The sequence below is a fragment of the Bombina bombina genome, chromosome 10 (assembly GCF_027579735.1).
Source record: "Bombina bombina isolate aBomBom1 chromosome 10, aBomBom1.pri, whole genome shotgun sequence".
Taxonomy (NCBI): domain Eukaryota; kingdom Metazoa; phylum Chordata; class Amphibia; order Anura; family Bombinatoridae; genus Bombina; species Bombina bombina.
In genome coordinates, this window is record NC_069508.1 from 101,737,852 (window position 1) to 101,765,818 (window position 27,967).

The window sequence follows — 27,967 nt, forward strand, 5'->3', positions numbered from 1 at the left end:
TTCTCCCAAAAACAGCCTCCGAAGAAGCAAAAGTGTCAAATTTGTAAAATTTTGAAAAAGTGTGAAGTGAAGACCAAGTTGCAGCCTTGCAAATCTGTTCAACAGAGGCCTCATTCTTAAAGGCCCAAGTGGAAGCCACAGCTCTAGTAGAATGAGCTGTAATCCTTTCAGGAGGCTGCTGTCCAGCAGTCTCATAGGCTCAACGTATTATGCTACGAAGCCAAAAAGAGAGAGAGGTAGCCGAAGCTTTTTGACCTCTCCTCTGTCCAGAATAAACGACAAACAGAGAAGAAGTTTGACGAAAATCCTTGGTTGCCTGCAAATAAAATTTCAGGGCACGGACGACGTCCAGATTGTGCAGAAGTCGTTCCTTCTTTGAAGAAGGGTTAGGGCACAATGATGGAACAACAATTTCTTGATTGATATTCTTGTTAGTGACTACTAACTGTCCACTAGATCTGCATACCAGGTCCTGCGTGGCCACGCAGGCGCTATTAGAATCATCGATGCTCTCTCCTGTTTGATCCTGGCAATCAATCAAGGAAGCATCGGGAAGGGTGGAAACACATAAGCCATGTTGAAGACCCAAGGTGCTGTCAGAGCATCTATAAGTACCGCTCCCGGGTCCCTGGACCTGGATCCGTAACAAGGAAGCTTGGCGTTCTGGCGAGACGCCATGAGATCCAGATCTGGTTTGCCCCAATGATGAAGCAGTTGGGCAAACACCTCTGGATGAAGTTCCCACTCCCCCGGATGAAAAGTCTGGCGACTTAGGAAATCCGCCTCCCAGTTCTCCACGCCTAGGATGTGGATCGCTGACAGGTGGCAAGAGTGAGACTCTGCCCAGCGAATTATCTTTGAGACTTCCATCATCGCTAGGGAACTCCTTGTCCCTCCCTGATGGTTGATGTAAGCCACAGTCGTGATGTTGTCCGACTGAAACCTGATGAACCTCAGAGTTGCTAGCTGAGGCCAAGCCAGAAGAGCATTGAAAACTGCTCTTAATTCCAGAATGTTTATTGGAAGGAGTCTCTCCTCCTGAGTCCATGATCCCTGAGCCTTCAGGGAATTCCAGACAGCGCCCCAACCTAGCAGGCTGGCGTCTGTTGTTACAATCGTCCAATCTGGCCTGCTGAAGGGCATCCCCCTGGACAGATGTGGCCGAGAAAGCCACCATAGAAGAGAATCTCTGGTCTCGATCCAGATTTAGCATAGGGGACAAATCTGAGTAATCCCCATTCCACTGACTTAGCATGCACAATTGCAGCGGTCTGAGATGCAGGCGTGCAAAAGGTACTATGTCCATTGCCGCTACCATTAAGCCGATTACCTCCATGCATTGAGCCACTGACGGGTGTTGAATGGAATGAAGGACACGGCAGCATTTAGAAGTTTTGATAACCTGTCCTCTGTCAGGTAAATTTTCATTTCTACAGAATCTATAAGAGTCCCTAAGAAGGGAACTCTTGTGAGTGGCAATAGAGAACTCTTTTCTACGTTCACCTTCCACCCATGCGACCTTAGAAATGCCAGAACTAACTCTGTATGAGACTTGGCAGTTTGGAAACTTGACGCTTGTATCAGAATGTCGTCTAGGTACGGAGCTACCGCTATTCCTCGCGGTCTTAGTACCGCCAGAAGAGAGCCCAGAACCTTTGTAAAGATTCTTGGAGCTGTAGCTAACCCGAAGGGAAGAGCTACAAACTGGTAATGCCTGTTTAGGAAGGCAAACCTTAGATACCGGTAATGATCCTTGTGAATCGGTATGTGAAGGTAGGCATCCTTTAAATCCACTGTGGTCATGTACTGACCCTCTTGGATCATAGGTAAGATGGTCTGAATAGTTTCCATTTTGAACGATGGAACTCTTAGGAATTTGTTTAGGATCTTTAAGTCCAAGATTGGTCTGAAGGTTCCCTCTTTTTTGGGAACCACAAACAGATTTGAGTAAAACCCTTGTCCGTGTTCCGACCGCGGAACTGGGTGGATCACTCCCATTAGTAAAAGGTCTTGTACACAGCGTAGAAACGCCTCTTTCTTTATCTGGTTTGCTGACAACCTTGAAAGATGAAATCTCCCTTTTGGAGGAGAAGCTTTGAAGTCCAGAAGATATCCCTGAGATATGATCTCTAACGCCCAGGGATCCTGGACATCTCTTGCCCAAGCCTGGGCGAAGAGAGAAAGTCTGCCCCCCACTAGATCCGTTTCCGGATCGGGGGCCCTCACTTCATGCTGTCTTAGGGGCAGCAGCAGGTTTTCTGGCCTGCTTGCCCTTGTTCCAGGACTGGTTAGGTTTCCAGCCCTGTCTGTAGCAAGCAACAGTTCCTTCCTGTCTTGGAGCGGAGGAAGTTGATGCTGCTCCTGCCTTGAAGTTACGAAAGGCACGAAAATTAGACTGTTTAGCCCTTGGTTTGGCCCTGTCTAGAGGCAGGGCATGGCCCTTACCTCCAGTAATGTCAGCGATAATTTCTTTCAAACCGGGCCCGAATAATGTCTGCCCTTTGAAAGGAATGTTAAGCAATTTAGATTTAGAAGTCACATCGGCTGACCAGGATTTAAGCCACAGCGCTCTACGCGCTTGAATGGTGAATCCGGAGTTCTTAGCCGTAAGTTTAGTTAAGTGTACTACGGCATCAGAAATAAATGAATTAGCTAACTTAAGGACTTTAAGCTTGTCTATAATCTCATCCAATGGAGCTGTGCTAAGGGTCTCTTCCAGAGACTCAAACCAGAATGCCGCCGCAGCCGTGACAGGCGCAATGCATGCAAGGGGTTGTAATATAAAACCTTGCTGAACAAACATTTTCTTAAGGTAACCCTCTAACTTTTTATCCATTGGATCTGAAAAAGCACAGCTATCCTCCACCGGGATAGTGGTGCGCTTAGCCAGAGTAGAAACTGCTCCCTCCACCTTAGGGACCGTCTGCCATAAGTCCCGTGTGGTGGCGTCTATTGGAAACATTTTTCTAAATATAGGAGGGGGTGAAAAAGGCACACCGGGTCTATCCCACTCCTTGTTAACAATTTCTGTAAGCCTTTTAGGTATAGGAAAAATGTCAGTACACGCCGGTACCGCAAAATATTTATTCAGCCTACATATTTTCTCTGGAATTTGAACCGTGTTACAATCATTCAGAGCCGCTAATACCTCCCCTAGTAATACACGGAGGTTCTCAAGCTTAAATTTAAAATTTGAAATGTCTGAGTCCAGTTTACTTGGATCAGATCCGTCACCCACAGAATGAAGCTCTCCGTCCTCATGTTCTGCAAATTGTGACGCAGTATCAGACATGGCTCTATTATTATCAGCACACTCTGTTCTTACCCCAGAGTGATCGCGTTTACCCCTAAATTCTGGCAATTTAGATAGTACTTCAGTCATAACATTAGCCATGTCTTGCAAAGTGATTTGTATGGGCCGCCCTGATGTACTTGGCGCCACAATATCACGCACCTCCTGAGCGGGAGGCGAAGGTACTGACACGTGAGGAGAGTTAGTCGGCATAACTTCCCCCTCGTTGTCTGGTGAAAATTTCTTTACATGTACAGATTGGCTTTCATTTAAAGTAGCATCAATGCAATTAGTACACAAATTTCTATTGGGCTCCACATTGGCCTTTAAACATAGTGAACAAAGAGATTCATCTGTGTCAGACATGTTTAAACAGACTAGCAATGAGACTAGCAAGCTTGGAAAATACTTTTCAAATAAATTTACAAGCAATATAAAAAACGCTACTGTGCCTTTAAGAAGCACAAAAAGCTGTCACAGTTGAAATAACAATGAACCAAATTAGTTATAGCAACCAAATTTTCACAGTAAATGTATTAAGTTAGCAAAGGATTGCACCCACCAGCAAATGGATGATTAACCCCTTAATACCCAAAAACGGATAACAATTTAATATTAACGTTTTTATCACAGTCAAAACACACTATCACAGGTCTGCTGTGAGTGATTACCTCCCTCAAAACTAGTTTTGGAGACCCCTGAGCTCTGTAGAGACGTCCTGGATCATGGAGGAAGAAATAGGAAGACTGTGACTAAATTTTTACTGCGCAATAAAGCGCTAAAATAGGCCCCTCCCACTCATATTACAACAGCGGGGAAGCTCAGTAAACTGATTTTATTCAGAAACAAACGACAGCCATGTGGTAAAAATCATGCCCATAAAGTTTTATCACCAAGTACCTCAGAAAAAAACGATTAACATGCCAGTAAACGTTTTAAAAATGAAATTATGAAATGTTATTAATAAGCCTGCTGCTAGTCGCTTTCACTGCAGTGTAGGCTCAAATATTACTTAAATATAGACAGTATTTTCTTAGTGAAATTCCATTCCCCAGAAATACCTCAGAGTATACATACATACATATCAGCCTGATACCAGTCGCTACTACTGCATTTAAGGCTGCACTTACATTACATAGGTATTAGCAGTATTTTCTCAGTCAATTCCATTCCTTAGAAAATAATATACTGCAACATACCTCCTTGCAGGTGAGCCCTGCCTGCTATCCCCTGTTCTGAAGTTACCTCACTCCTCAGAATGGCCGAGAACAGCAAGTGGATCTTAGTTACGACCGCTAAGATCATAGACAAACTCAGGTAGATTCTTCTTCTAATGCTGCCTGAGAAGAAACAACACACTCCGGTGCCGTTTAAAATCACAAACTTTTGATTGAAGAAATAAAAACTAAGTTTAACAACCACAGTCCTCTCACACGTCCTATCTATTAGTTAGGTGCAAGAGAATGACTGGGTATGACGTAGAGGGGAGGAGCTATATAGCAGCTCTGCTTGGGTGATCCTCTTGCACTTCCTGTTAGGGAGGAGATATAATCCCATAAGTAATGGATGACCCGTGGACTGACTACACATAACAGGAGAAATATTAGCTATAGAGTTATCCATTACAGCCGTCAATTGTTGCATGGTAATAAGTATTGGCGCGCTAGAAGTACTAGGGGCCTCCTGCGTGGGCAAAACTGGCGTAGACACAGAAGGAGATGATGTAGAACTATGTCTACTCCCTTCATCTGATGAATCATCTTGGGCAACTTTACTATCTGTGGCAGTACTGTCCTTACTTTGTTTGGACGCTATGGCACAATTATCACACAATTTTGAAGGGGGAGACACATTGGCTTTCATACATAAAGAACATAGCTTATCTGAAGGCACAGACATGTTAAACAGGCTTAAACTTGTCAATAAAGCACAAAAAACGTTTTAAAACAAAACCGTTACTGTCTCTTTAAATTTTAAACAGAGCACACTTTATTACTGAATATGCGAAAAAATATGAAGGAATTGTTCAAAATTTACTAAAATTTCACCACAGTGTCTTAAAGCATTAAAAGTATTGCACACCAATTTTCAGAGCTTTAACCCTTAAAATAACGAAACCGGTTACAGATTTAACCCCCTATACAGTCCCAGCTACAGCCTTTGCTGTGACTTTGCCAAGCCCAGAGGGGAATACGATACCAAATGACGCCTTCTAGGAACTTTTCCAACCACTTTCAGGTCCTCACACATGCATCTGCATGTCTTGCTCTCAAAAACAACTGCGCAGTAATGGCACGAAAATGAGGCTCAGCCTACAACTGGGAAGGCCCTTCCTGACTGGAAAAGGTGTCTAACATAGTGCCTGAAGTTAAAAACGTTCCCCAAGTTTATAAGTGTGAAATATCAGCATAAACATGTATAAAATGTCCAAATAAAGCAATCAATTTAGCCCATAAAAGTGTCTACCAGTTTTATAGCCCATATTAAGCCCTTTATTCTTTTATGTTTGACTAAGAAAATGGCTTACCGGTCCCCATGAGGGGAAATGACAGCCTTCCAGCATTACACAGTCTTGTTAGAAATATGGCTAGTCATACCTTAAGCAGAAAAAGTCTGCTAACTGTTTCCCCCAACTGAAGTTACTTCATCTCAACAGTCCTATGTGGAAACAGCAATCGATTTTAGTTACTGTCTGCTAAAATCATCTTCCTCTCACAAACAGAAATCTTCATCTTTTTCTGTTTCAGAGTAAATAGTACATACCAGCTCTATTTTAAAATAACAAACTTTTGATAGTAGAATAAAAAAAAAAAAAAACTACAACTAAACACCACATACTCTTAACCATCTCCGTGGAGATGTTGCCTGCGCAACGGCAAAGAGAATGACTGGGGTGGGCGGAGTCTAGGAGGGACTATGTGGCCAGCTTTGCTGGGACTCTTTGCCATTTCCTGTTGGGGAAGAGATATTCCCACAAGTAAGGATGACACTGTGGACCGGACACACCAATGTTGGAGAAATTTGTGTTCAGTGTCCCTTTAAACATAACTTTTTGGTCAACGATAAAGATCATCAGTAGCCCAGGTGTCTGTAAGATATATCATGAGCCAAGAAAGAAGATGCAGAATTCTCTATCAGTGACCCAAAATTATTTGTTTATCCTATGGCTATGGAAGAATCATATTCTTCTGATACTTTTGTAAATTTTCCTAAATATCAAAGGGATGTGCCATATAATTAGGGTATTGTATTGGCTTTTCTTGGTTGTGATGCAAAAGCCTTGAACTAGTCCAAAAGACAAAAGAGTAAAATAGTGTACATGGTCTGTAAAAAAAAACAACAAACTAATAAAAAGTTAACAGATTATGAATTAGGATCCTTTTCCTATGTAGGCAACACTGAGGGGTGGAAATCCATAAAATAGGGGAAGAGGCACTACTTTAATAAGGATATCCGTAGCCCACTGCAAAAATAATCAGTAAAAAGAAGCACAAGCAGGCGATAAATACATTATATTTATCAACAATTAAACAATATGGCCCCAATACTAAAAAGAAATTCATGGACAAGACTTGGTTTTCCTCTCCCACACTCGCATGTGCAGCCCTCATGGAATTCAATAAAAAAAAAGGGGGGGGGCTCTCCCTGCGAGTGGTGAGATGTCTTCCATACAAATAACGAGAGCTCCCTGCAAGGTAAAAGTTTGCAATGGAGGGAGAAGTACAGAGATGGAAACCAACGCGTTTTAAAACATGAATATTATTCTTAATACAACTCAAATTACGCTGTTTTCAGTGCACTGTACCTTAAATTCACTGTAATTTTTGTATGCATAGATTTTCCTTTCAGAGTAATTAGTGTTTTGAGTTTTTTAGTGAAAACTTGCCACTTTTTAGCTGGTAAGAAAAAACAGAATTTATGCTTACCTGATAAATTACTTTCTCCAACGGTGTGTCCGGTCCACGGCGTCATCCTTACTTGTGGGATATTCTCTTCCCCAACAGGAAATGGCAAAGAGTCCCAGCAAAGCTGGTCACATGATCCCTCCTAGGCTCCGCCCACCCCAGTCATTCGACCGACGGACAGGAGGAAATATATATAGGAGAAACCATATGATACCGTGGTGACTGTAGTTAGAGAAAATAATTCATCAGACCTGATTAAAAAACCAGGGCGGGCCGTGGACCGGACACACCGTTGGAGAAAGTAATTTATCAGGTAAGCATAAATTCTGTTTTCTCCAACATTGGTGTGTCCGGTCCACGGCGTCATCCTTACTTGTGGGAACCAATACCAAAGCTTTAGGACACGGATGAAGGGAGGGAGCAAATCAGGTCACCTAAATGGAAGGCACCACGGCTTGCAAAACCTTTCTCCCAAAAATAGCCTCCGAAGAAGCAAAAGTATCAAATTTGTAAAATTTGGCAAAAGTGTGCAGTGAAGACCAAGTCGCTGCTTTACATATCTGGTCAACAGAAGCCTCGTTCTTGAAGGCCCATGTGGAAGCCACAGCCCTAGTGGAGTGAGCTGTGATTCTTTCAGGAGGCTGCCGTCCGGCAGTCTCATAAGCCAATCGGATAATGCTTTTAAGCCAAAAGGAAAGAGAGGTAGAAGTCGCTTTTTGACCTCTCCTTTTACCAGAATAAACAACAAACAAGGAAGATGTTTGTCTGAAATCTTTAGTAGCCTCTAAATAGAATTTTAGAGCACGGACTACGTCCAAATTGTGTAACAAACGTTCCTTCTTTGAAACTGGATTCGGACACAAAGAAGGTACAACTATCTCCTGGTTAATATTTTTGTTGGAAACAACTTTCGGAAGAAAACCAGGCTTAGTACGCAAAACCACCTTATCTGCATGGAACACCAGATAGGGCGGAGAACACTGCAGAGCAGATAACTCTGAAACTCTTCTAGCAGAAGAAATTGCAACCAAAAACAAAACTTTCCAAGATAATAACTTAATATCTACGGAATGTAAGGGTTCAAACGGAACCCCTTGAAGAACTGAAAGAACTAGATTTAGACTCCAGGGAGGAGTCAAAGGTCTGTAAACAGGCTTGATCCTAACCAGAGCCTGAACAAATGCTTGAACATCTGGCACAGCTGCCAGTCTTTTGTGAAGTAAAACAGATAAAGCAGAGATCTGTCCCTTCAGAGAACTTGCAGATAATCCTTTCTCCAAACCTTCTTGTAGAAAGGATAGAATCTTAGGAATTTTTATCTTGTTCCATGGGAATCCTTTAGATTCACACCAACAGATATATTTTTTCCATATTTTATGGTAAATTTTTCTAGTTACAGGCTTTCTAGCCTGAATCAGAGTATCTATTACAGAATCTGAAAACCCACGCTTTGATAAAATCAAGCGTTCAATCTCCAAGCCGTCAGTTGGAGGGAAACCAGATTCGGATGTTCGAATGGACCCTGAACAAGAAGGTCCTGTCTCAAAGGTAGCTTCCATGGTGGAGCCGATGACATATTCACCAGGTCTGCATACCAAGTCCTGCGTGGCCACGCAGGAGCTATCAAGATCACCGAGGCCCTCTCCTGATTGATCCTGGCTACCAGCCTGGGGATGAGAGGAAACGGTGGGAATACATAAGCTAGGTTGAAGGTCCAAGGTGCTACTAGTGCATCTACTAGAGTCGCCTTGGGATCCCTGGATCTGGACCCGTAGCAAGGAACCTTGAAGTTCTGACGAGACGCCATCAGATCCATGTCTGGAATGCCCCATAATTGAGTTATTTGGGCAAAGATTTCCGGATGGAGTTCCCACTCCCCCGGATGGAATGTCTGACGACTCAGAAAATCCGCTTCCCAATTTTCCACTCCTGGGATGTGGATCGCAGACAAGTGGCAGAAGCGATCCTCCGCCCATTGAATTATCTTGGTCACTTCTTTCATCGCCAGGGAACTCCTTGTCCCCCCCTGATGATTGATATATGCAACGGTCGTCATGTTGTCTGACTGAAACCTTATGAATTTGGCCTTTGCTAGTTGAGGCCAAGCTCTGAGAGCATTGAATATCGCTCTCAGTTCCAGAATGTTTATCGGGAGAAGAGACTCTTCCCGAGACCATAGACCCTGAGCTTTCAGGGATTCCCAGACCGCGCCCCAGCCCACTAGGCTGGCGTCGGTCGTGACAATGACCCACTCTGGTCTGCGGAAGCTCATTCCCTGTGACAGATTGTCCAGGGTCAGCCACCAACGGAGTGAATCTCTGGTCTTTTGATCTACTTGAATCGTCGGAGACAAGTCTGTATAATCCCCTTTCCACTGTCTGAGCATGCACAGTTGTAATGGTCTTAGATGAATTCGTGCAAAAGGAACTATGTCCATTGTTGCAACCATCAATCCTATTACTTCCATGCACTGCGCTATGGAAGGACGAGGAACAAAATGAAGTACTTGACAAGAGCTTAGAAGTTTTGATTTTCTGACCTCTGTCAGAAAAATCCTCATTTCTAAGGAATCTATTATTGTTCCCAAGAAGGGAACTCTTGTTGACGGGGACAGAGAACTCTTTTCTTTGTTCACTTTCCATCCATGAGATCTGAGAAAGGCTAGGGCGATGTCCGTATGAGCCTTTGCTTTTGACATGGACGACGCTTGAATCAGGATGTCGTCCAAGTAAGGTACTACCGCAATGCCCCTTGGTCTTAGAACCGCTAGAAGGGACCCTAGTACCTTTGTGAAAATCCTTGGAGCAGTGGCTAATCCGAATGGAAGTGCCACAAACTGGTAATGCTTGTCCAGAAAAGCGAACCTTAGGAACTGATGATGTTCCTTGTGGATAGGAATATGTAGGTACGCATCCTTTAAATCCACGGTAGTCAAATTGATTTTCCTGGATAGTAGGTAGGATCATTCGAATAGTTTCCATTTTGAACGATGGTACCCTGAGAAATTTGTTTAGGATCTTTAGATTCCCTCTTTTTTGGGAACTATGAACAGATTGGAATAAAAACCCATTCCTTGTTCTCTTATTGGAACTGGATGTATCACTCCCATCTTTAACAGGTCTTCTACACAATGCAAGAATGCCTGTCTCTTTATTTGGTTTGAAGATAATTGAGACCTGTGGAACCTTCCCCTTGGGGGTATTTCCTTGAATTCCAGGAGATAACCTTGAGAAACTATTTCTAGCGCCCAAGGATCCTGAACATCTCTTGCCTAAGCATGAGCAAAGAGAGAAAGTCTGCCCCCCACTAGATCCGGTCCCGGATCGGGGGCTATCCCTTCATGCTGTTTTGGTAGCAGTGGTAGGCTTCTTGGCCTGCTTACCCTTGTTCCAGCCTTGCATTGGTTTCCAGGCTGGTTTGGGTTGTGAAGTATTACCCTCTTGCTTAGAGGATACAGAATTAGAGACTGGTCCGTTTCTGCGAAAGGGACGAAAATTAGGCTTATTTTTAGCCTTAAAAGACCTATCCTGTGGGAGGGCGTGGCCCTTTCCCCCAGTGATGTCTGAAATAATCTCTTTCAAATCAGGTCCAAATAATGTTTTACCTTTGAAAGGAATGTTAAGCAATTTTGTCTTGGAAGACACATCCGCTTACCAAGACTTTAGCCAAAGCGCTCTGCGTGCCACGATAGCAAACCCTGAATTTTTCGCCGCTAATCTAGCTAATTGCAAAGCGGCATCTAAAACAAAAGAGTTAGCCAATTTAAGTGCTTGAACTCTGTCCATAACCTCCTCATACGAAGATTCTTTACTGAGCGATTTTTCTAGTTCCTCGAACCAGAAACACGCTGCCGTAGTGACAGGAACAATGCATGAAATTGGTTGTAGAAGGTAACCTTGCTGTACAAAAATCTTTTTAAGCAAACCCTCTAATTTCTTATCCATAGGATCTTTGAAAGCACAACTATCTTCGATAGGAATAGTAGTGCGTTTGTTTAGAGTAGAAACCGCCCCCTCGACCTTGGGGACTGTCTGCCATAAGTCCTTTCTGGGGTCGACTATAGGAAATAATTTCTTAAATATAGGGGGGGGGAACAAAAGGTATGCCGGGCCTTTCCCACTCTTTATTTACTATGTCCGCCACCCGCTTGGGTATAGGAAAAGCGTCGGGGGGCACCGGAACCTCTAGGAACTTGTCCATCTTACATAATTTCTCTGGAATGACCAAATTGTCACAATCATCCAGAGTAGATAACACCTCCTTAAGCAGTGCGCGGAGATGTTCTAATTTAAATTTAAATGTCACAACATCAGGTTCAGCTTGATGAGAAATTTTTCCTGAATCTGAAATTTCTCCATCAGACAAAACCTCCCTCATGGCCCCTTGAGATTGGTGTGAGGGTATGTCAGAACAGTTATCATCAGCGTCCTCTTGCTCTTCAGTGTTTAAAACAGAGCAATCGCGCTTTCTCTGATAAGTAGGCATTTTGGATAAAAGATTTGCTATGGAGTTATCCATTACAGCCGTTAATTGTTGCATGGTAATAAGTATAGGCGCACTAGATGTACTAGGGGCCTCCTGTGTGGGCATAACTGGTGTAGACACAGTAGGGGATGATGTAGTATCATGTTTACTCCCCTCATTTGAGGAATCATCTTGGGCAATATCATTATCTGTGGCATTACTGTCCTTACTTTGTTTGGACACTATGGCACAATTATCACAAATTTAAATGGGGAGACACATTGGCTTTCATACATATAGAACATAGCTTATCTGATAGTACAGAGATGTTAAACAGGCTTAAACTTGTCAACAAAGCACAAAAAACGTTTTAAAATAAAACCGTTACTGTCACTTTAAATTTCAAACTGAAAACACTTTATTACTGAATATGTGAAAAAGTATGAAGGAATTGTTCAAAATTCACTAAAATTTCACCACAGTGTCTCAAAGCATTTAAGAGCTTTAACTCTTAAATTAACGGAACCAGAGCCGTTTTACATTTAACCCCTATACAGTCCCAGCTATATGCTTTGCTGAGACCCAACCAAGCCCAGAGGGGAATACGATACCAAATGACGCCTTCTATAAGCTTTTTCAGTGATTCTTAGCTCCGGACACATGCATCTGCATGCCTTGCTCTCCAAAAACAACTGCGCATTAATGGCGCGAAAATGAGGCTCTGTCTATAACTAGAAAGGCCCCCATCTGAAAAAGGTGTCCAACACAGTGCCTGCCGTTTTTCTAAACGTTCCTCAAGATTATAATACCAATAATTAGTTAGAATCTGCATAATATGCCTAGTAAAGCAATCGTTTTAGCCCAGAAAAATGTCTACCAGTTTTTAAGCCCTTTTTGAAGCCCTTTATTCTTTTATGTTTAACTAAGAAAATGGCTTACCGGTCCCCATGAGGGGAAATGACAGCCTTCCAGCATTACATGGTCTTGTTAGAAATATGGCTAGTCATACCTTAAGCAGAAAAGTCTGCTAACTGTTTCCCCCAACTGAAGTTACTTCATCTCAACAGTCCTGTGTGGAAACAGCAATCGATTTTAGTTACTGTCTGCTAAAATCATCTTCCTCTTACAAACAGAAATCTTCATCCTTTTCTGTTTCAGAGTAAATAGTACATACCAGCACTATTTAAAAAAAACAAACACTTGATAGAAGAATAAAACTACATTTAAACACCAAAAAACTCTTAACCATCTCCGTGGAGATGTTGCCTGTGCAACGGCAAAGAGAATGACTGTGGTGGGCGGAGCCTAGGAGGGATCATGTGACCAGCTTTGCTGGGACTCTTTGCCATTTCCTGTTGGGGAAGAGAATATCCCACAAGTAAGGATGACGCCGTGGACCGGACACACCAATGTTGGAGAAAACTGAACGCCCATGTTCAGCCCATTTTATGAAAAAAAACAACACTTTTACGTTTGAATTCCTTTCTTTCTTATTTTTGCACATCCAGTGTACTTAAACTACAATTTACACCGTGCATAGTTAATATGATTTTTTCCTGCGTAATTTACATACAAATTTTTACATTTTTCTTCACCAAAAATCGTATTTTAACAATTTTGTTACAAATTTTGATGAACCTTAACAATACAAATTCCCTGTGTATTTATGTGTGAATGGTTTAATTATTAATTTTGTAAGATTTTAAAATTACGAATTTATTGTGCACTTTTGTAGTAGATGCATCTCCTTTCCATACGAAAATGCAATATACGCCCCTTAGCGAGACACCCTGTTTTCAGGGTAAAAAGTGGCTTTATATAATTCAACGAGGGAAATAGAAAGGCTGGTGAGCATTCTTATAGAATCTAACAAGCCTAGTAATCTTTTTAGAATCGGGGCCTATATCACAAGGATCTGCATAAAAATAGTTGCTTTATTAAGCATTTAAAAGTGTTGTGTTTACAAAATGTGCAAGATTGATGTTTCAAAGTATTCCATGGATAACCCCTTAAAAAGAAAATGTATGCTTACCTGATAAATTTGTTTCTTTTTAGACACGATGAGTCCACGGATCATCATCCTTACTTGTGGGAAATACACCACCTTGTCAGCAGGAGGAGGCAAAGAGCACTACAACAGAGCTGTTAAATATCTCCTCCCTTCCCTCCCACTCCAGTCATTCGACCAAAGTTAGGAAGAGAAAGGAAAAGCCAAGGTGCAGAGGTGTCTGAAGTTTACAAAAATTAACAACCTGTCTTAAAAGAACAAGGCGGGCCGTGGATTCATCGTGTCTAAAAAGAAACAAATTTATCAGGTAAGCATAAATTTTCTTTTCTTTTTAAAGACATGACGAGTCCACGGATCATCATCCTTACTTGTGGGAAACAATACCAAAGCTAGAGTACACGGATGATAAGGGAGGGACAAGACAGGGAACCTAAACGGAAGGCACTACTGCTTGAAGAACCTTTCTCCCAAAAGCAGCCTTAGCCGAGGCAAAAGTATCAAATTTGTAAAATTTAGAAAAAACATAATTTATGCTTACCTGATAAATTTATTTATCTTGTAGTGTATCCAGTCCACGGATCATCCATTACTTGTGGGATATTCTCCTTCCCAACAGGAAGTTGCAAGAGGATCACCCACAGCAGAACTTCTATATAGCTCCTCCCCTCACTGCCATATCCAGTCATTCGACCGAAACAAGCCGAGAAAAGGAGAAACCATAGGGTGCAGTGGTGACTGTAGTTTAATTAAAATTTAGACCTGACTGAAAAGGATAGGGGGGCCGTGGACTGGATACACTACAAGAGAAATAAATTTATCAGGTAAGCATAAATTATGTTTTCTCTTGTTAAGTGTATCCAGTCCACAGATCATCCATTACTTGTGGGATACCAATACCAAAGCTAAAGTACACGGATGATGGGAGGGACAAGGCAGGAACCACTGCCTGTAGAACCTTTCTCCCAAAAACAGCCTCCGAAGAAGCAAAAGTATCAAATTTGGAAAATTTGGAAAAAGTATGAAGGGTAGACCAAGTTGCAGAACAATTGGGATAGAATCCCTGGAAAGAAATGCTGTGTAGCACTCTCTGCCCAGACTGGGGTAGAGCCACTAGAACAATCTTAATTCTATCCCAATTGTTCTGCAAGTTCAGTACCAGATGCTAGCACCACTCCTCAAAAGAAACATAATATATTGATACTAAAATAAAATATAGTATCTTATACAATCCAAACCAATGAGGAGCTTGCCTATATAGTGCCCTTGTTATATTTGTGTGTCAAAGACCAAGTTGCAGCCTTGCAAATCTGTTCAACAGAGGCCTCATTTTTAAAGGCCCAGGTGGAAGCCACAGCTCTAGTAGAATGAGCTGTAATCCTTTCAGGAGGCTGCTGTCCAGCAGTCTCATAGGCTAAACGGATTATACACCGAAGCCAAAAAGAAAGAGAGGTTGCCGAGGCCTTCTGACCTCTCCTCTGTCCACAGTAAATAACAAAAAGGTTAGATGTTTGGCGAAAATCTTTAGTAGCCTGTAAGTAAAACTTCAAGGCACGGACTACGTCTAGATTATGCAAAAGACGTTCCTTCTTTGAAGAAGGATTAGGACATAATGATGGAACAACAATCTTTTGATTGATATTCTTGTTAGAAACCACCTTAGGTAAAAACCCAGGTTTTGTACGCAGAACAACTTTATCTGAATGAAAGATCAGATAAGGAGAATCTCAATGTAAGGCAGATGACTCCGAGACTCTTCGAGCCGAGGAAATAGCCATCAGAAAAAGAACTTTCCATGAAAGAAGTTTGATATCAATAGAATGAAGGGGTTCAAACGGAACCCCTTGAAGAACTTTCCTGACAAAATGCCTGAACGTCTGGAACTTCTGCCAGACGCTTGTGTAAAAGAATAGACAGAGCAGAAATCTGTCCCTTTAAAGAACTAGCTGATAATCCTTTGTCCAAACCCTCTTGGAGGAAGGACAATATCCTAGGAATCCTAACCCTACTCCATGAGTAATTCTTGGATTCACACCAATGAAGATATTTACGCCATATCTTGTGGTAAATTTTCCTGGTGACAGGCTTTCGCGCCTGTATTAAGGTATCAATTACTGACTCGGAGAAGCCACGCTTTGATAGGATCAAGCGTTCAATCTCCATGCAGTCAGTCTCAGAGAAAGTAGATTCGGATGATTGAAAGGACCTTGTATTAGAAGGTCTTGTCTCAGAGGCAGCGTCCATGGTGAAAAGGATGACATGTCCACTAGGTCTGCATACCAGGTCCTGCGTGGCCACGCAGGCGCTATCCATATCACCGATGCTCTTTCCTGTTTGATTTTGGCAATCAGACAAGGGAGCAGAGGAAACGGTGGAAACACATAAGCCAGGTTGAAGAACCAAGGCGCTGCTAGAGCATCTATCAGTGCCGCTTCTGGGTCCCTGGACCTGGATCCGTAACAAGGAAACTTGGTGTTCTGGCAAGACGCCATGAGATCCAATTCTGGTTCGTCCCAACGGAGAACCAATTGAGCAAACACCTCCGGATGGAGTTCCCATTCCCCCGGATGAAAAGTCTGACGACTTAGAAAATCCGCCTCCCAGTTCTCTACACCTGGGGTATGGATCGCTGACAGGTGGCAAGAGTGAGTCTCTGCCCAGCGAATTATCTTGGAGACTTCTGACATCGCTAGGGAACTCCTGGTTCCCCCTTGATGGTTGATGTAAGCCACAGTCGTGATGTTGTCCGACTGAAATCTGATGAACCTCAGTGTTGCTAGCTGAGGCCAAGCCAGAAGAGCATTGAATATTGCTCTTAACTCCAGAATATTTATTGGGAGGAGTTTCTCCTCCTGAGTCCATGAACCCTGAGCCTTCAGGGAGTTCCAGACTGCACCCCAACCTAGAAGGCTGGCATCTGTTGTTACAATTGTCCAATCTAGTCTGCGAAAGGTCATACCCTTGGACAGATGGGCCCCGAGATAACCACCAGAGAAGAGAATCTCTGGTTTCCTGATCCAGATTTAGTAGAGAGGACAAATCTGTGTAATCCCCATTCCACTGACTGAGCATGCATAATTGCAGCGGTCTGAGATGCAGGCGCGCGAATGGCACTATGTCCATCGCCGCTACCATTAAGCCGATTACTTCCATGCACTGAGCCACCGTGGGGCGCGGAATGGAGTGAAGAACATGGCAAGCATTTAGAAGTTTTGATAACCTGGACTCCGTTAGGTAAATTTTCATTTCTACAGAATCTATTAGAGTCCCTAGGAAGGAAACCCTCGAGAGAGGAGATAGAGAACTCTTTTCTTCGTTCACTTTCCACCCATGCGACCACAGGAATGCCAGAACTATCTCTGTATGAGATTTGGCAATTTGAAAGATTGACGCCTGTATCAGGATATCGTCCAGGTAAGGAGCCACCGCTATGCCTCGCGGTCTTAGGACCGCCAGAAGTGAGCCCAGAACCTTTGTAAAAATTCTTGGGGCTGTAGCCAACCAGAATGGAAGAGCTACAAATTGGTAATGCCTGTCTAGAAAGGCAAACCTCAGGAACTGATGATGATTCTTGTGAATCGGAATGTGAAGGTAGGCATCCTTTAAGTCCACTGTGGTCATGTACTGACCCTCTTGGATCATGGGTAAAATGGTTCGAATAGTTTCCATCTTGAATGACGGAACTCTGAGGAATTTGTTTAGGATCTTTAAATCCAAAATTGGTCTGAAGGTTCCCTCTTTTTTGGGAACCACAAACAGATTTGAATAAAACCCCTGTCCTTGTTCCGTCCGCGGAACTGGATGGATCACTCCCATTACAAGGAGATCTTGTACGCAGCTTAGGAATGCCTCTTTCTTTATCTGGTTTGCAGAAAAACTTGAAAGGTGAAATCTCCCTTGTGGAGGAGAAGCTTTGAAGTCCAGAAGATATCCCTGAGATATGGTCTCCAACGCCCAGGGATCCTGAACATCTCTTGCCCACGCCTGGGCGAAGAGAGAGTCTGCCCCCTACTAGATCTGTTGTCGGATAGGGGGCCACTCCTTCATGCTGTCTTAGAGGCAGCAGCAGGCTTTCTGGCCTGCTTGCCCTTGTTCCAGGACTGGTTAGGTTTCCAGGCCTGCTTGGATTGAGCAAAAGTTCCCTCTTGTTTTGAAGCAGAGGAAGTTGATGCTGCACCTGCCTTGAAATTTCGAAAGGCACGAAAATTAGACTGTTGGCCTTTGCCTGAGGAAGGGTATGACCCTTACCTCCAGTAATGTCAGCAATAATTTCTTTCAAACCAGGCCCGAATAAGGTCTGCCCCTTGAAAGGAATGTTGAGTAATTTAGACTTTGAAGTCACATCAGCTGACCAGGATTTGAGCCATAGCGCCCTACGCTCCTGGATGGCGAATCCGGAATTCTTAGCTGTTAGTTTAGTCAAATGAACAATGGCATCAGAAACAAATGAGTTAGCTAGCTTAAGAGTTCTAAGCTTGTCAACAATTTCAGTCAATGGAGCTGTATGGATGGCCTTTTCCAGGGCCTCAAACCAGAATGCCGCCGCAGCAGTGACAGGCGCAATGCATGCAAGGGGCTGTAAAATAAAACCTTGTTGAATAAACATTTTCTTAAGGTAACCCTCTAATTTTTTATCCATTGGATCAGAAAAAGCACAACTGTCCTCAACCGGGATAGTGGTACGCTTTGCTAAAGTAGAAACTGCTCCCTCCACCTTAGGGACAGTCTGCCATAAGTCCAGTGTAGTGGCATCTATTGGAAACATTTTTCTAAATATAGGAGGTGGGGAAAAGGGAACACCGGGCCTATCCCACTCCTTACTAATAATTTCTGTAAGCCTTTTAGGTATTGGAAAAACATCAGCACTGCATAGTATTTATCCAGCCTACACAATTTCTCTGGCACTGCAATTGTGTCACAGTCATTCAGAGCAGCTAATACCTCCCCAAGCAATACACGAAGGTTTTCAAGCTTAAATTTAAAATTAGAAATCTCTGAATCAGGTCTCCCCGATTCAGAGACGTCACCCACAGACTGAAGCTCTCCGTCCTCAGGTTCTGCATATTGTGACGCAGTATCAGACATGGCTCTTACAGCATCTACGCGCTCTGTATCTCGTCTAACCCCAGAGCTATCGCGCTTGCCTCTCAATTCAGGCAATCTGGATAATACCTCTGACAGGGTATTATTCATGATTGCAGCCATGTCCTGCAAAGTAATCGCTATGGGCGTCCCTGATGTACTTGGCGCCATATTAGCGTGCGTCCCTTGAGCGGGAGGCGAAGGGTCCAACACGTGGGGAGAGTTAGTCGGCATAACTTCCCCCTCGACAGACCCCTCTGGTGACAATTCTTTTATAGATAAAGACTGATCTTTACTGTTTAAGGTGAAATCAATACATTTAGTGCACATTCTCATATGGGGCTCCAAGTATCCTCTGTTTCAGACATGTTTTCCAAGCTTGCTAGTCTCATTGCTAGTCTGTACAAACACTTTAAAGCAAGTTAACAAGCAATATAAAAAACGTTACTGTGCCTTTAAGAGAAACAAATTTTGACAAAATTTGAAATAACAGTGAAAAAAGGCAGTTACACTAACAACATTTTTACAGTGTATGTAACAAGTCAGCAGAGCATTGCACCCACTTGCATATGTATGATTAACCCCTTAATAACAAAAACAGAATAATAAATGACAAAAACGTTTTTTAAAACACAGTCACAACAACTGCCACAGTCTACAGTGATTGTTACCCTCCTCAAACACGACTTTGAAGCCTTTTGAGCCCTTCAGAGATGTCCTGTATCATGCAGAGGGAAGCTGAATGTCTCTGTCAGTATTTTTAGCTGCACAGAAAAGCACTAAAATAGGCCCTTCCCACTCATATTGCAACAGTGGAAAGCTTCAGGAAACTGTTTCTAGGCAAAAATCAAGCCAGCCATGTGGAAAAAAACTAGGCCCCAATAAATTTTGTCACCAAACATATATAAAAACGATTAACATGCCAGCAAACGTTTTATATTACACTTTTATAAGAGTATGTATCTCTGTTAATAAGCCTGATACCAGTCGCTATCACTGCATTTAAGGCTTAACTTACATTAATCCGGTATCAGCAGCATTTTTCTAGCAAATTCCATCCCTAGAAATATATTAACTGCACATACCTTATTGCAGGAAAACCTGCACGCCATTCCCCCTCTGAAGTTACCACACTCCTCAGAATATGTGAGAACGGCAGTGGATCTTAGTTACTTCTGCTAAGATCATAGAAATCACAGGCAGATTATTCTTCTAATGCTGCCTGAGATGAAACAGTACACTCCGGTACCATTTAAAAATAACAAACTTTTGATTGAAGTTAAAAAACTAACTATAATACACCACTCTCCTCTTACTACGCCCATCTTTGTTGAGAGTTGCAAGAGAATGACTGGATATGGCAGTGAGGGGAGGAGCTATATAGCAGCTCTGCTGTGGGTGATCCTCTTGCAACTTCCTGTTGGGAAGGAGAATATCCCACAAGTAATGGATGATCCGTGGACTGGATACACTTAACAAGAGAAAGTATGGAGAGAAGACCAAGTTGCAGCCTTGCAAATCTGTTCTACAGAAGCTTCATTTTTTTAATGCCCATGAGGAAGCAACAGCCCTAGTGGAATGAACCTATTTTAGGAGGCTGCTGCCCAGCAGTCTCATATACAAAGCGGATGATACTCTTCAACCAAAATGTAACAGAGGTAGCCGTAGCTTTCTGACCCTTAAGTTTTCCAGAGAAAATTACAAACAGAGAAGAAGACTGACGAAAGTCTTTAGTTGCTTGTAAGTAAAACTTTAAAGCACGGACTACGTCCAAATTGTGCAGAAGACGTTCCTTCTGAGAAGAAGGATTAGGACACAAGGTAGGAACAATAATCTCCTGATTAATGTTCCTGTCTGAAACAACCTTAGGAAGGAACCCTAGTTTAGTACGTAAAACTACCTTATCCGAATGGAAAATAAGGTTAGGCGAATTGTATTGCAAAGCTGAAAGCTCAGACACTCTTCAAGCTGAAGAAATAGCAACAAGAAACAAAACTTTCCAAGATAACAACTTAATATCTAAGGAATGCATAGGCTCAAATGGAGCCCCTTGAAGAACTTTAAGAACTAAATTCAGACTCCATGGAGAAGTAACTGGTTTGAACACAGGTCTGATCCTAACCAAGGCCTGACAAAAAGATTGAACATCTGGGACATCTGCCAGACGTTTATGCAACAAAATAGATAAGGCAGAGATCTGACCCTTTAGGGAACTTGTCGATAAACCCTTCTCCAAACTTTTTTGAAGAAAAGACAAAATTCTGGGAATCCTAACTCTACTCCATGAGTAGCCCTTGGATTCACATCAATAAAGATATTTACGCCATATCTTATGGTAAATTGTTCTAGTTACAGGCTTACGCACCTGAATCAAGGTCTCTATGACTGAATCAGAAAAACCCCGCTTGGAAAGGATTAAGCGTTCAAGCTCCAAGCAGTCAGCTTCAGAGAAACTAGATTTGGGTGAAGGAAGGGTCCTTGAATGAGAAGATCCTTCCTCAATGGAAGTCTCCAAGGTGGCAGGGATGACATGTCCACCAGAACGGCATACCAATTCCTGCGAGGCCACGCAGGAGCAATGAGGATTACTGATGCCTTCTCCTGTTTGATTCGAGCAATGAGCCGAGGGAGAAGAGCAAACAAGGGAAATAGATATGCTAGGCTGAAGGACAGAGGAACTGCCAGATCATCCATCAGCTCTGCCAGTGGATCCCTGGACCTCGACCCGTATCTCGGGAGCTTGGCGTTCTGACGAGATGCCATGAGAGCTAACTCTGGCTGACCCCATTTGAGAATAAGGTTGGAGAAAACTTCCAGATAGAGTTCCCACTCTCCCGGATGAAAAGTTTGTCTGCTCAGAAAGTCTGCCTCCCAGTTGTCCACCCCTGGGATGTGAATCGCTGACAGATGGCAAGAATGGGCCTCCGCCCACTGGATTATCTTGGTTACCTCGGTAATCGCTAAGGAACTCCTCGTTCCTCCCTGATGATTGATGTAAGCCACTGTTATGTTGTCCGACTGGAATCTGATGAACTAGGCCGAAGCCAACTGAGGCCAGGCCAGAAGAGCATTGAAGATCACTCTTAGTTCCAGGATGTTTATAGGAAGAACAGACTCTGCCCGAGTCCATACTCCCTGAGCCTTTAGAGAACCCCAGACAGCTCCCCATCCTAAAAGGCTGGCGTCTGTTGTCACAATCACCCAGGAAGGTCTGCGAAAGCAGGTCCCCTGGGATAGATGATCCAGAGACAACCACCATTGAAGAGAGTCCCTCGTCTCCTGTTCCAGGGTTATTCGAGGAGACAAATCTGCATAATCTCCATTCCACTGCCTGAGCATGTTTAACTGCAGAGGTCTGAGGTGAAACCGAGCAAACGGTATGATGATGTCCATTGCCCCCACCATCAGTCCGATTACTTCCATGCACTGAGTCACTGACGGCCGAGAATTGGACTGAAGGGCTCAACAGGCATCTAGAATCTTTGATTTTCTGACCTCTTGTCAGAAAAATTTTCATAGATATAGAATCAATTAGAGTTACCAAGAAAGTCACCCTTGTCTTCGGGAGTAAGGAACTCTTTTCCAGATTTACCTTCCACCTGTGAGTTCTCAGGAAGGATAGCACAATGTCGGAATGGGACCTTGCTTGTTGACAAGATGGCGCCTGGATTAGAATATCGTCCAGATAAGGCGCCACCGCAATGCCCTGCGATCTTAGAACTGCCAGCAGAGACCTCAGAACCTTTGTGAAAATTCTGGGTGCCGTGGCCATCCCGAAAGGAAGATCCACGAACTGAAAGTGTTTGTCCAGAAAGGCAAACCTTAGGAACTTGTGATGATCTCTGTGGATAGGAACATGTAGATAGGCATCCTTTAAGTCCACTGTCGTCATAAATTGACCCTCCTGGATCAATGGAAGAATGGTACAAATAGTTTCCATTTTGAAAGATGGAACTCTGAGAAACTTGTTCAGACTCTTGAGGTCTAACATAGGTCTGAAAGTTCCCTCCTTCTTGGGAACTACAAACAGATTCAAATAAAAACCCTGCCCGTGTTCCTGTACAGGAACAGGAATAATCACTCCCAGGGAGGAGAGGTCTCTTACACAGTGTAAGAACGCTAGTTTATATCCCTGGGACACTATTTCTATAGCCCAGGGATCCTGAACGTCTCACACCCAAGCCTGAACGAAGAAAAAAGTCTGCCCCCTACCAGATCCGGTCCCGGATTGGGGGCATGCCCTTCATGCTGTTTTGGAGTCAGCAGCAGGCTTCTTGGACTGTTTACCCTTGTTCCAAGGCTGTTTGGGTCTCCAAGTAGGCTTAGATTGCGAATAGTTTCCTTCCTGTTTAGAGGAGGAAGAGAAAGAATTTCCCTTGAAATTATGAAAGGAACGAAAATTACTTTGCCGTCCTTTTTGTTTACTTCTATCTTGAAGGAGATGACCCTTACCTCCCGTGATGTTAGAGATAATTTCCTTCAGGCCAGGTGCAAACAAAGTCTTTCCTTTGTAAGGAATAGCTTTAAGCTTAGACTTGGATGACACGTCCGCAGACCAAGGTTTTAACCATAAAGCTCGGCGGGCTAGGATAGAGAACCCTGAACTCTTAGCTGCCAATTTAGTAATTTGCAGAGAAGCATCCGAAATAAAAGCATTGGCTAACGTCAGAGCTTTAATCCTATCTTGGATCTCCTCCAAAGAAGTCTCAGACTTAAGAGACTCGGACAGAGCATCAAACCAATAAGCTGCCGCACTAGTGACAGTAGCAATGCACTCAGCCGGCTCCAAGAGCAGACCCTGGTGAACATAAATCTTTTTAAGTAGACCATCCAACTTCTTGTCCATGGGGTCTTTAAAGGCACAACTATCCTCAATTGGAATAGTAGTTCGCTTGGCTAAAGTGGAGATAGCCCCTTCTACCTTAGGAACCAATTGCCAAGCTTCCTTGACAGCGTCAGCTATAGGAAACATCTTTTTGAAAATAGGAGACGGAGAGGAGGGAATACCTCCCATTCCTTAGAAACAATCTCCGAAGCTCGCTTACGAACTGGAAAAACATCTGCGTAAGTAGGGACTTCGAAATATCTGTCCAATTTACTCGCCTTCGCAGGAGCGACTACTGTGGAATCACAGTCGTCTAAGGTAACCAACACCTCGCTGAGTAACAGACGGAGGTGTTCTAGTTTAAATCTGAAAGAGACAACCTCTGAATCAGTCAAAGGTAATGAACTCTCTCTGAAATCTCGCCTTCTGATAGAACCTCTATAACCTCCATCTCAGTTCCCTGGGAGGGTACCTCTGAGACTGCCACCATGGCATCAGAAACCTCACTGATAACATGGTTGTCTTTCCTCTTGCGCTTGCCTTGAAGCATAGGAAAAGCAGACAACGCATCAGAAATTGTGGAAGACATAACCGCAGCTATGTCTTTTAAATTAACTCCAGCAGGTGCTAGAGTAGAAGTACAGGCCACTGCTTGTGCGGGCGTTAAAGTTTGGGACGCTTGGGGAGAAAGCTGCGGTATACACAAAGAAAAAAATGTATCCTCAATTAAGCAACCTAAATACTTCCGACACCTCTACACCTCAACAGCTCTGCTGAGGCGCCTACCTGCCACTGATTCTCCAGCTAAGTCCCAGCGCTGCAGGAGAGGATCGCTTCCACACTGCTACAAACCGCTTGCTCTACTGACATGAGGTTCCAATGTGGCACTGAAATAATCACTGTACCGATTAAAGGAAATAAAATGGAGCCCCCACAGCAAATCCGGAACAGCCCGTGTACTAGCCAAACTACACACTGCGCAGCGTAATTAGAAAGCGTGCAAAAGGTAGCCCCGCCCACCGTGGGCGTTAGTAACACAGTCAAACCGACCGGCTTTTATTTTAGCAAAAAAATAAACCGATAGGGAAAAAGGCTTAATCCCCAGCCCCAGTGCCTGTACATAAACTGTCATAAAAAAATGAACCCTCTAAACACAGAGAGTATGTGTCCCATAATACAGAGCCCCATACTGAGCCTCAAATGAAGTAACCAAGTGCTCACTTTACTCTGAGTCTTTTTCCTGTTATCCTCAGAATAAAAAGAAGTCAGCACTTACCTTAAATCTGTCCGACAGCAGGACAGTCCAGCAGGTTTAAGAGGTCCTCTCCCTCCCATAGCCCTGTGGAGGATTATGAAGCTTGAGTTAACAATTGCTTAGGCTAACAGGATTAGGGCAGCATAAATATATGGGAGGCGCAGTGAGAATTATGTCCCACAAGTTCCCATTGCTTAAAAGCCACCAACAGCTCTACTGAAGAGACTGATCTGGACTACGGCTACACCCTAGAACAAAGCAGCACAATCTTGCACTACTTTACAAATAATAAACTCTTGATTGAAGAATCTATACTAACACCTCACTTTACCTCTTCCCATCACTAACGTAGGCAAAGAGAATGACTGGAGTGGGAGGGAAGGGAGGAGCTATTTAACAGCTCTGCTGTGGTGCTCTTTGCCTCCTCCTGCTGACCAGGAGGTGTATTTCCCACAAGTAAGGTTGATGATCCGTGGACTCATCGTGTCTTTAAAAAGAAATTTTTTTTTCACATTTATCTTGTTTCTACTATAGCTAGTTATGGCCAGATGTATATGAAACCTTGCACAGATCTGAACAATAATGATGTTACATTCAACTAAACTGTGGCATACTGGAGAAAGAAAAAAATATTAAAAAAAAAAACATACATAACACTCTTTATTACAATTTCTAGGAACAATTACATCACTATGGCCAGATCGCGCATGAGCACAAGAACAGCAACGCAAATTTATTTGCAAGTTCATTGAAGAATCAAGGGAGTAGCTGAAGTAATGTATGTGTGATTTTATTAATAGGCTGAGTTTTGGGGCCATTTGTAATTACTGAACGGCACAAATTGATTTGAAATATCTCCAAATCCAGTGTGCACAGTATAGTGACATGCAGGTAGGACATAACACTCTGGGGACAACAATTATAAATATATAAGTTTAATGTGATGGAACACTGTCCCTTTAAACACTATAAGAAGATGATCTAAAGTTATCTGTTCTGGTACAATGATCTAGGAAGTCATGTCAGTGCTGTGAGGTCCATCAAATAATTTTATTTTAAGACACATTTTACCTTGAAATCTGTTTATCTAGCTATATAGGTTTCTGTATATAAGGGAAATGCACATACATTACAAAATACTGCTCAAAAAAGCCCCCAAAGATTTTGCGTGAATTCTCTTTGTCGGTGAGATTTTGATCATCAAAACCTATATGGATTTAATTTTGAATTTTTTCTACCTTTAAATTCTGTGTTCTTTAGTCAATTTCTCTTTTTCTAGCTTGCAGCTCTTTCTAAATTCTAAACCAATAAATTCTCACCTGTTTAGTGTTAAGAAGGGGCCACAACTGTCCAATAATTCCTGACACAATAGTCTCTTGCTGTTTGTCCAATGCTTCCCCTAAGGAACTACACACAGCCAAAAGAACAGAGAGGGGCAAATTCTACAAATAAAACAAGAAGAAATTAAGCATTAATATTGCATAATTCAAAATCCGATTCCAGTTTAGAGAAATAAATACTTCTATTATCAAATTTGCTTCATTCTTTTAGTATTATATGTTAAATGATCAGCAATGCACTAATCAGAGCTGAAAATATGTCAGCCAAAGACAGAAACCTTATATGTGCAGCAACCAACAGCAGCTAGCTCCCAGTAGTGCATTGCTGCAACAAAGCCTACTGCGGTATACTTTTCAAAAAAGGATACAAAGAGAACAAAGCAAATTAGATAAAGGAAGCAAATTGGAAAATTCTTTAAAATTGCAAGCACAGTCTGAATCATGAAAGAAAGATTTTGGATTTCATGTTCCTTTAATGCTCCATGATTTTCAGGCTTTGATAGGTGGGCCTGAACTCATTGAACATGCATTGTACTTGATGTTTGTAAAATAAATATATGCCTTTTTGGGAAGGCATTTTTGTGTCTAAGACAGTGAATCTCAACCAGGGTAACCGAGGGTTTAGAGAGACAAAAAAAATTATTTTTTTTCTATCCTGATTCAGATACAGCATGTGACAACTTTTCAATTTACTTATATTATTTAATTTGTTTTCTTGATATCCTTTGTTGAAAAATATATCTAGGTAGATTTAGGAGCTGTTGATTGGTGACTGCACATATATGCCTTATCTTATTGGCTCACCCAGTGCATTTAGCTAGCACCCAGTAGTGCATTTCTGCTACTTCAATAAAGGATATGAAGAGAATGAAATAAGTAAATTGGAAAGTTGTTTTACATTTATTTGGGTTTCATGTCCTTTAAAGAATATAACTAAGAATTTGGATGAACAATGAAAAAACTCCAAACTAATTACACAAACTTTAAGCATAAAATAAGTGTAACAGGTTAGTAGTGAAACACAGTTACACAATATACCATATATTAACAGCGTACATGAAAGTTTTAATGTGTTCCATATGAATTTCAAAACCTACATAAAAGGTTGCCCAAAGCAATAAAGGTTTGGATCCATTCATTGGTCAATGTACACAAACTACCATTATCTTGGTCTTCCTAGACAAATACTTACCAAGTGAGATATCCCTCCCCAGAGGAGGCATGGACATATTTCCACACCTATAAAATGGTCACGACTACATATCCCCATTTCTAGTTCTGTCTACCACAGGATGGGTAGCACTAGTCCCCCTCTCTAGATACTTTAAGTTAAGTGAAGCTTTTAATATCCCACCAGGTTATGCTAACATTACACTCCTGGGTTACTGAAAGTTCCAGTGTCCAAGAGGCAGATTTGTTATCACAGGGGCCCAGGCTAGCAGGTGATAGCTTCCAGCTACGCTGAGGGTTATTTCTTTGGGTGGTGCCATTTTTTTTCCTGGTTTAGGGCCCAGCAGTAAGGGTCAGGCGTGTGCATGAGCACGCTTTGCATGTGGTAATGTATCCAGTAGGGCTCAGAGAGTGGTGGTGCAGTGTCACAAGCAATTGTGCTGCATTTTGCGAAAGTCCTGGATTGCTGTAAGAATAGGGTATGACTTCCCCAGCAGTTCCTAGTTCTCACTTATTGTAAACATGGCTGTGTTTCCTGTAAAATGACAGAAGGGTTCTCCCTTGCCTTTTTACAAGTTCTGATTTTATGATTTTGGAAGCGAGTTTGTGCCTTCTTTGATGCCCCAGAT

The 27,967-nt window shown here is 42.6% G+C and overlaps 1 protein-coding gene across 1 annotated transcript in view; it reads right to left on the reverse strand.

The window, feature by feature from the left end:
- FIRRM (FIGNL1 interacting regulator of recombination and mitosis) overlaps nt 1-27,967 on the reverse strand; it is a 367,507-nt gene that overhangs the window by 95,012 nt on the left and 244,528 nt on the right. The window contains exon 17 of the mRNA XM_053693168.1: nt 26,148-26,270. Coding sequence (XP_053549143.1) covers nt 26,148-26,270 — 123 coding nt within the window. The remainder of the gene's footprint in view (nt 1-26,147; nt 26,271-27,967) is intronic.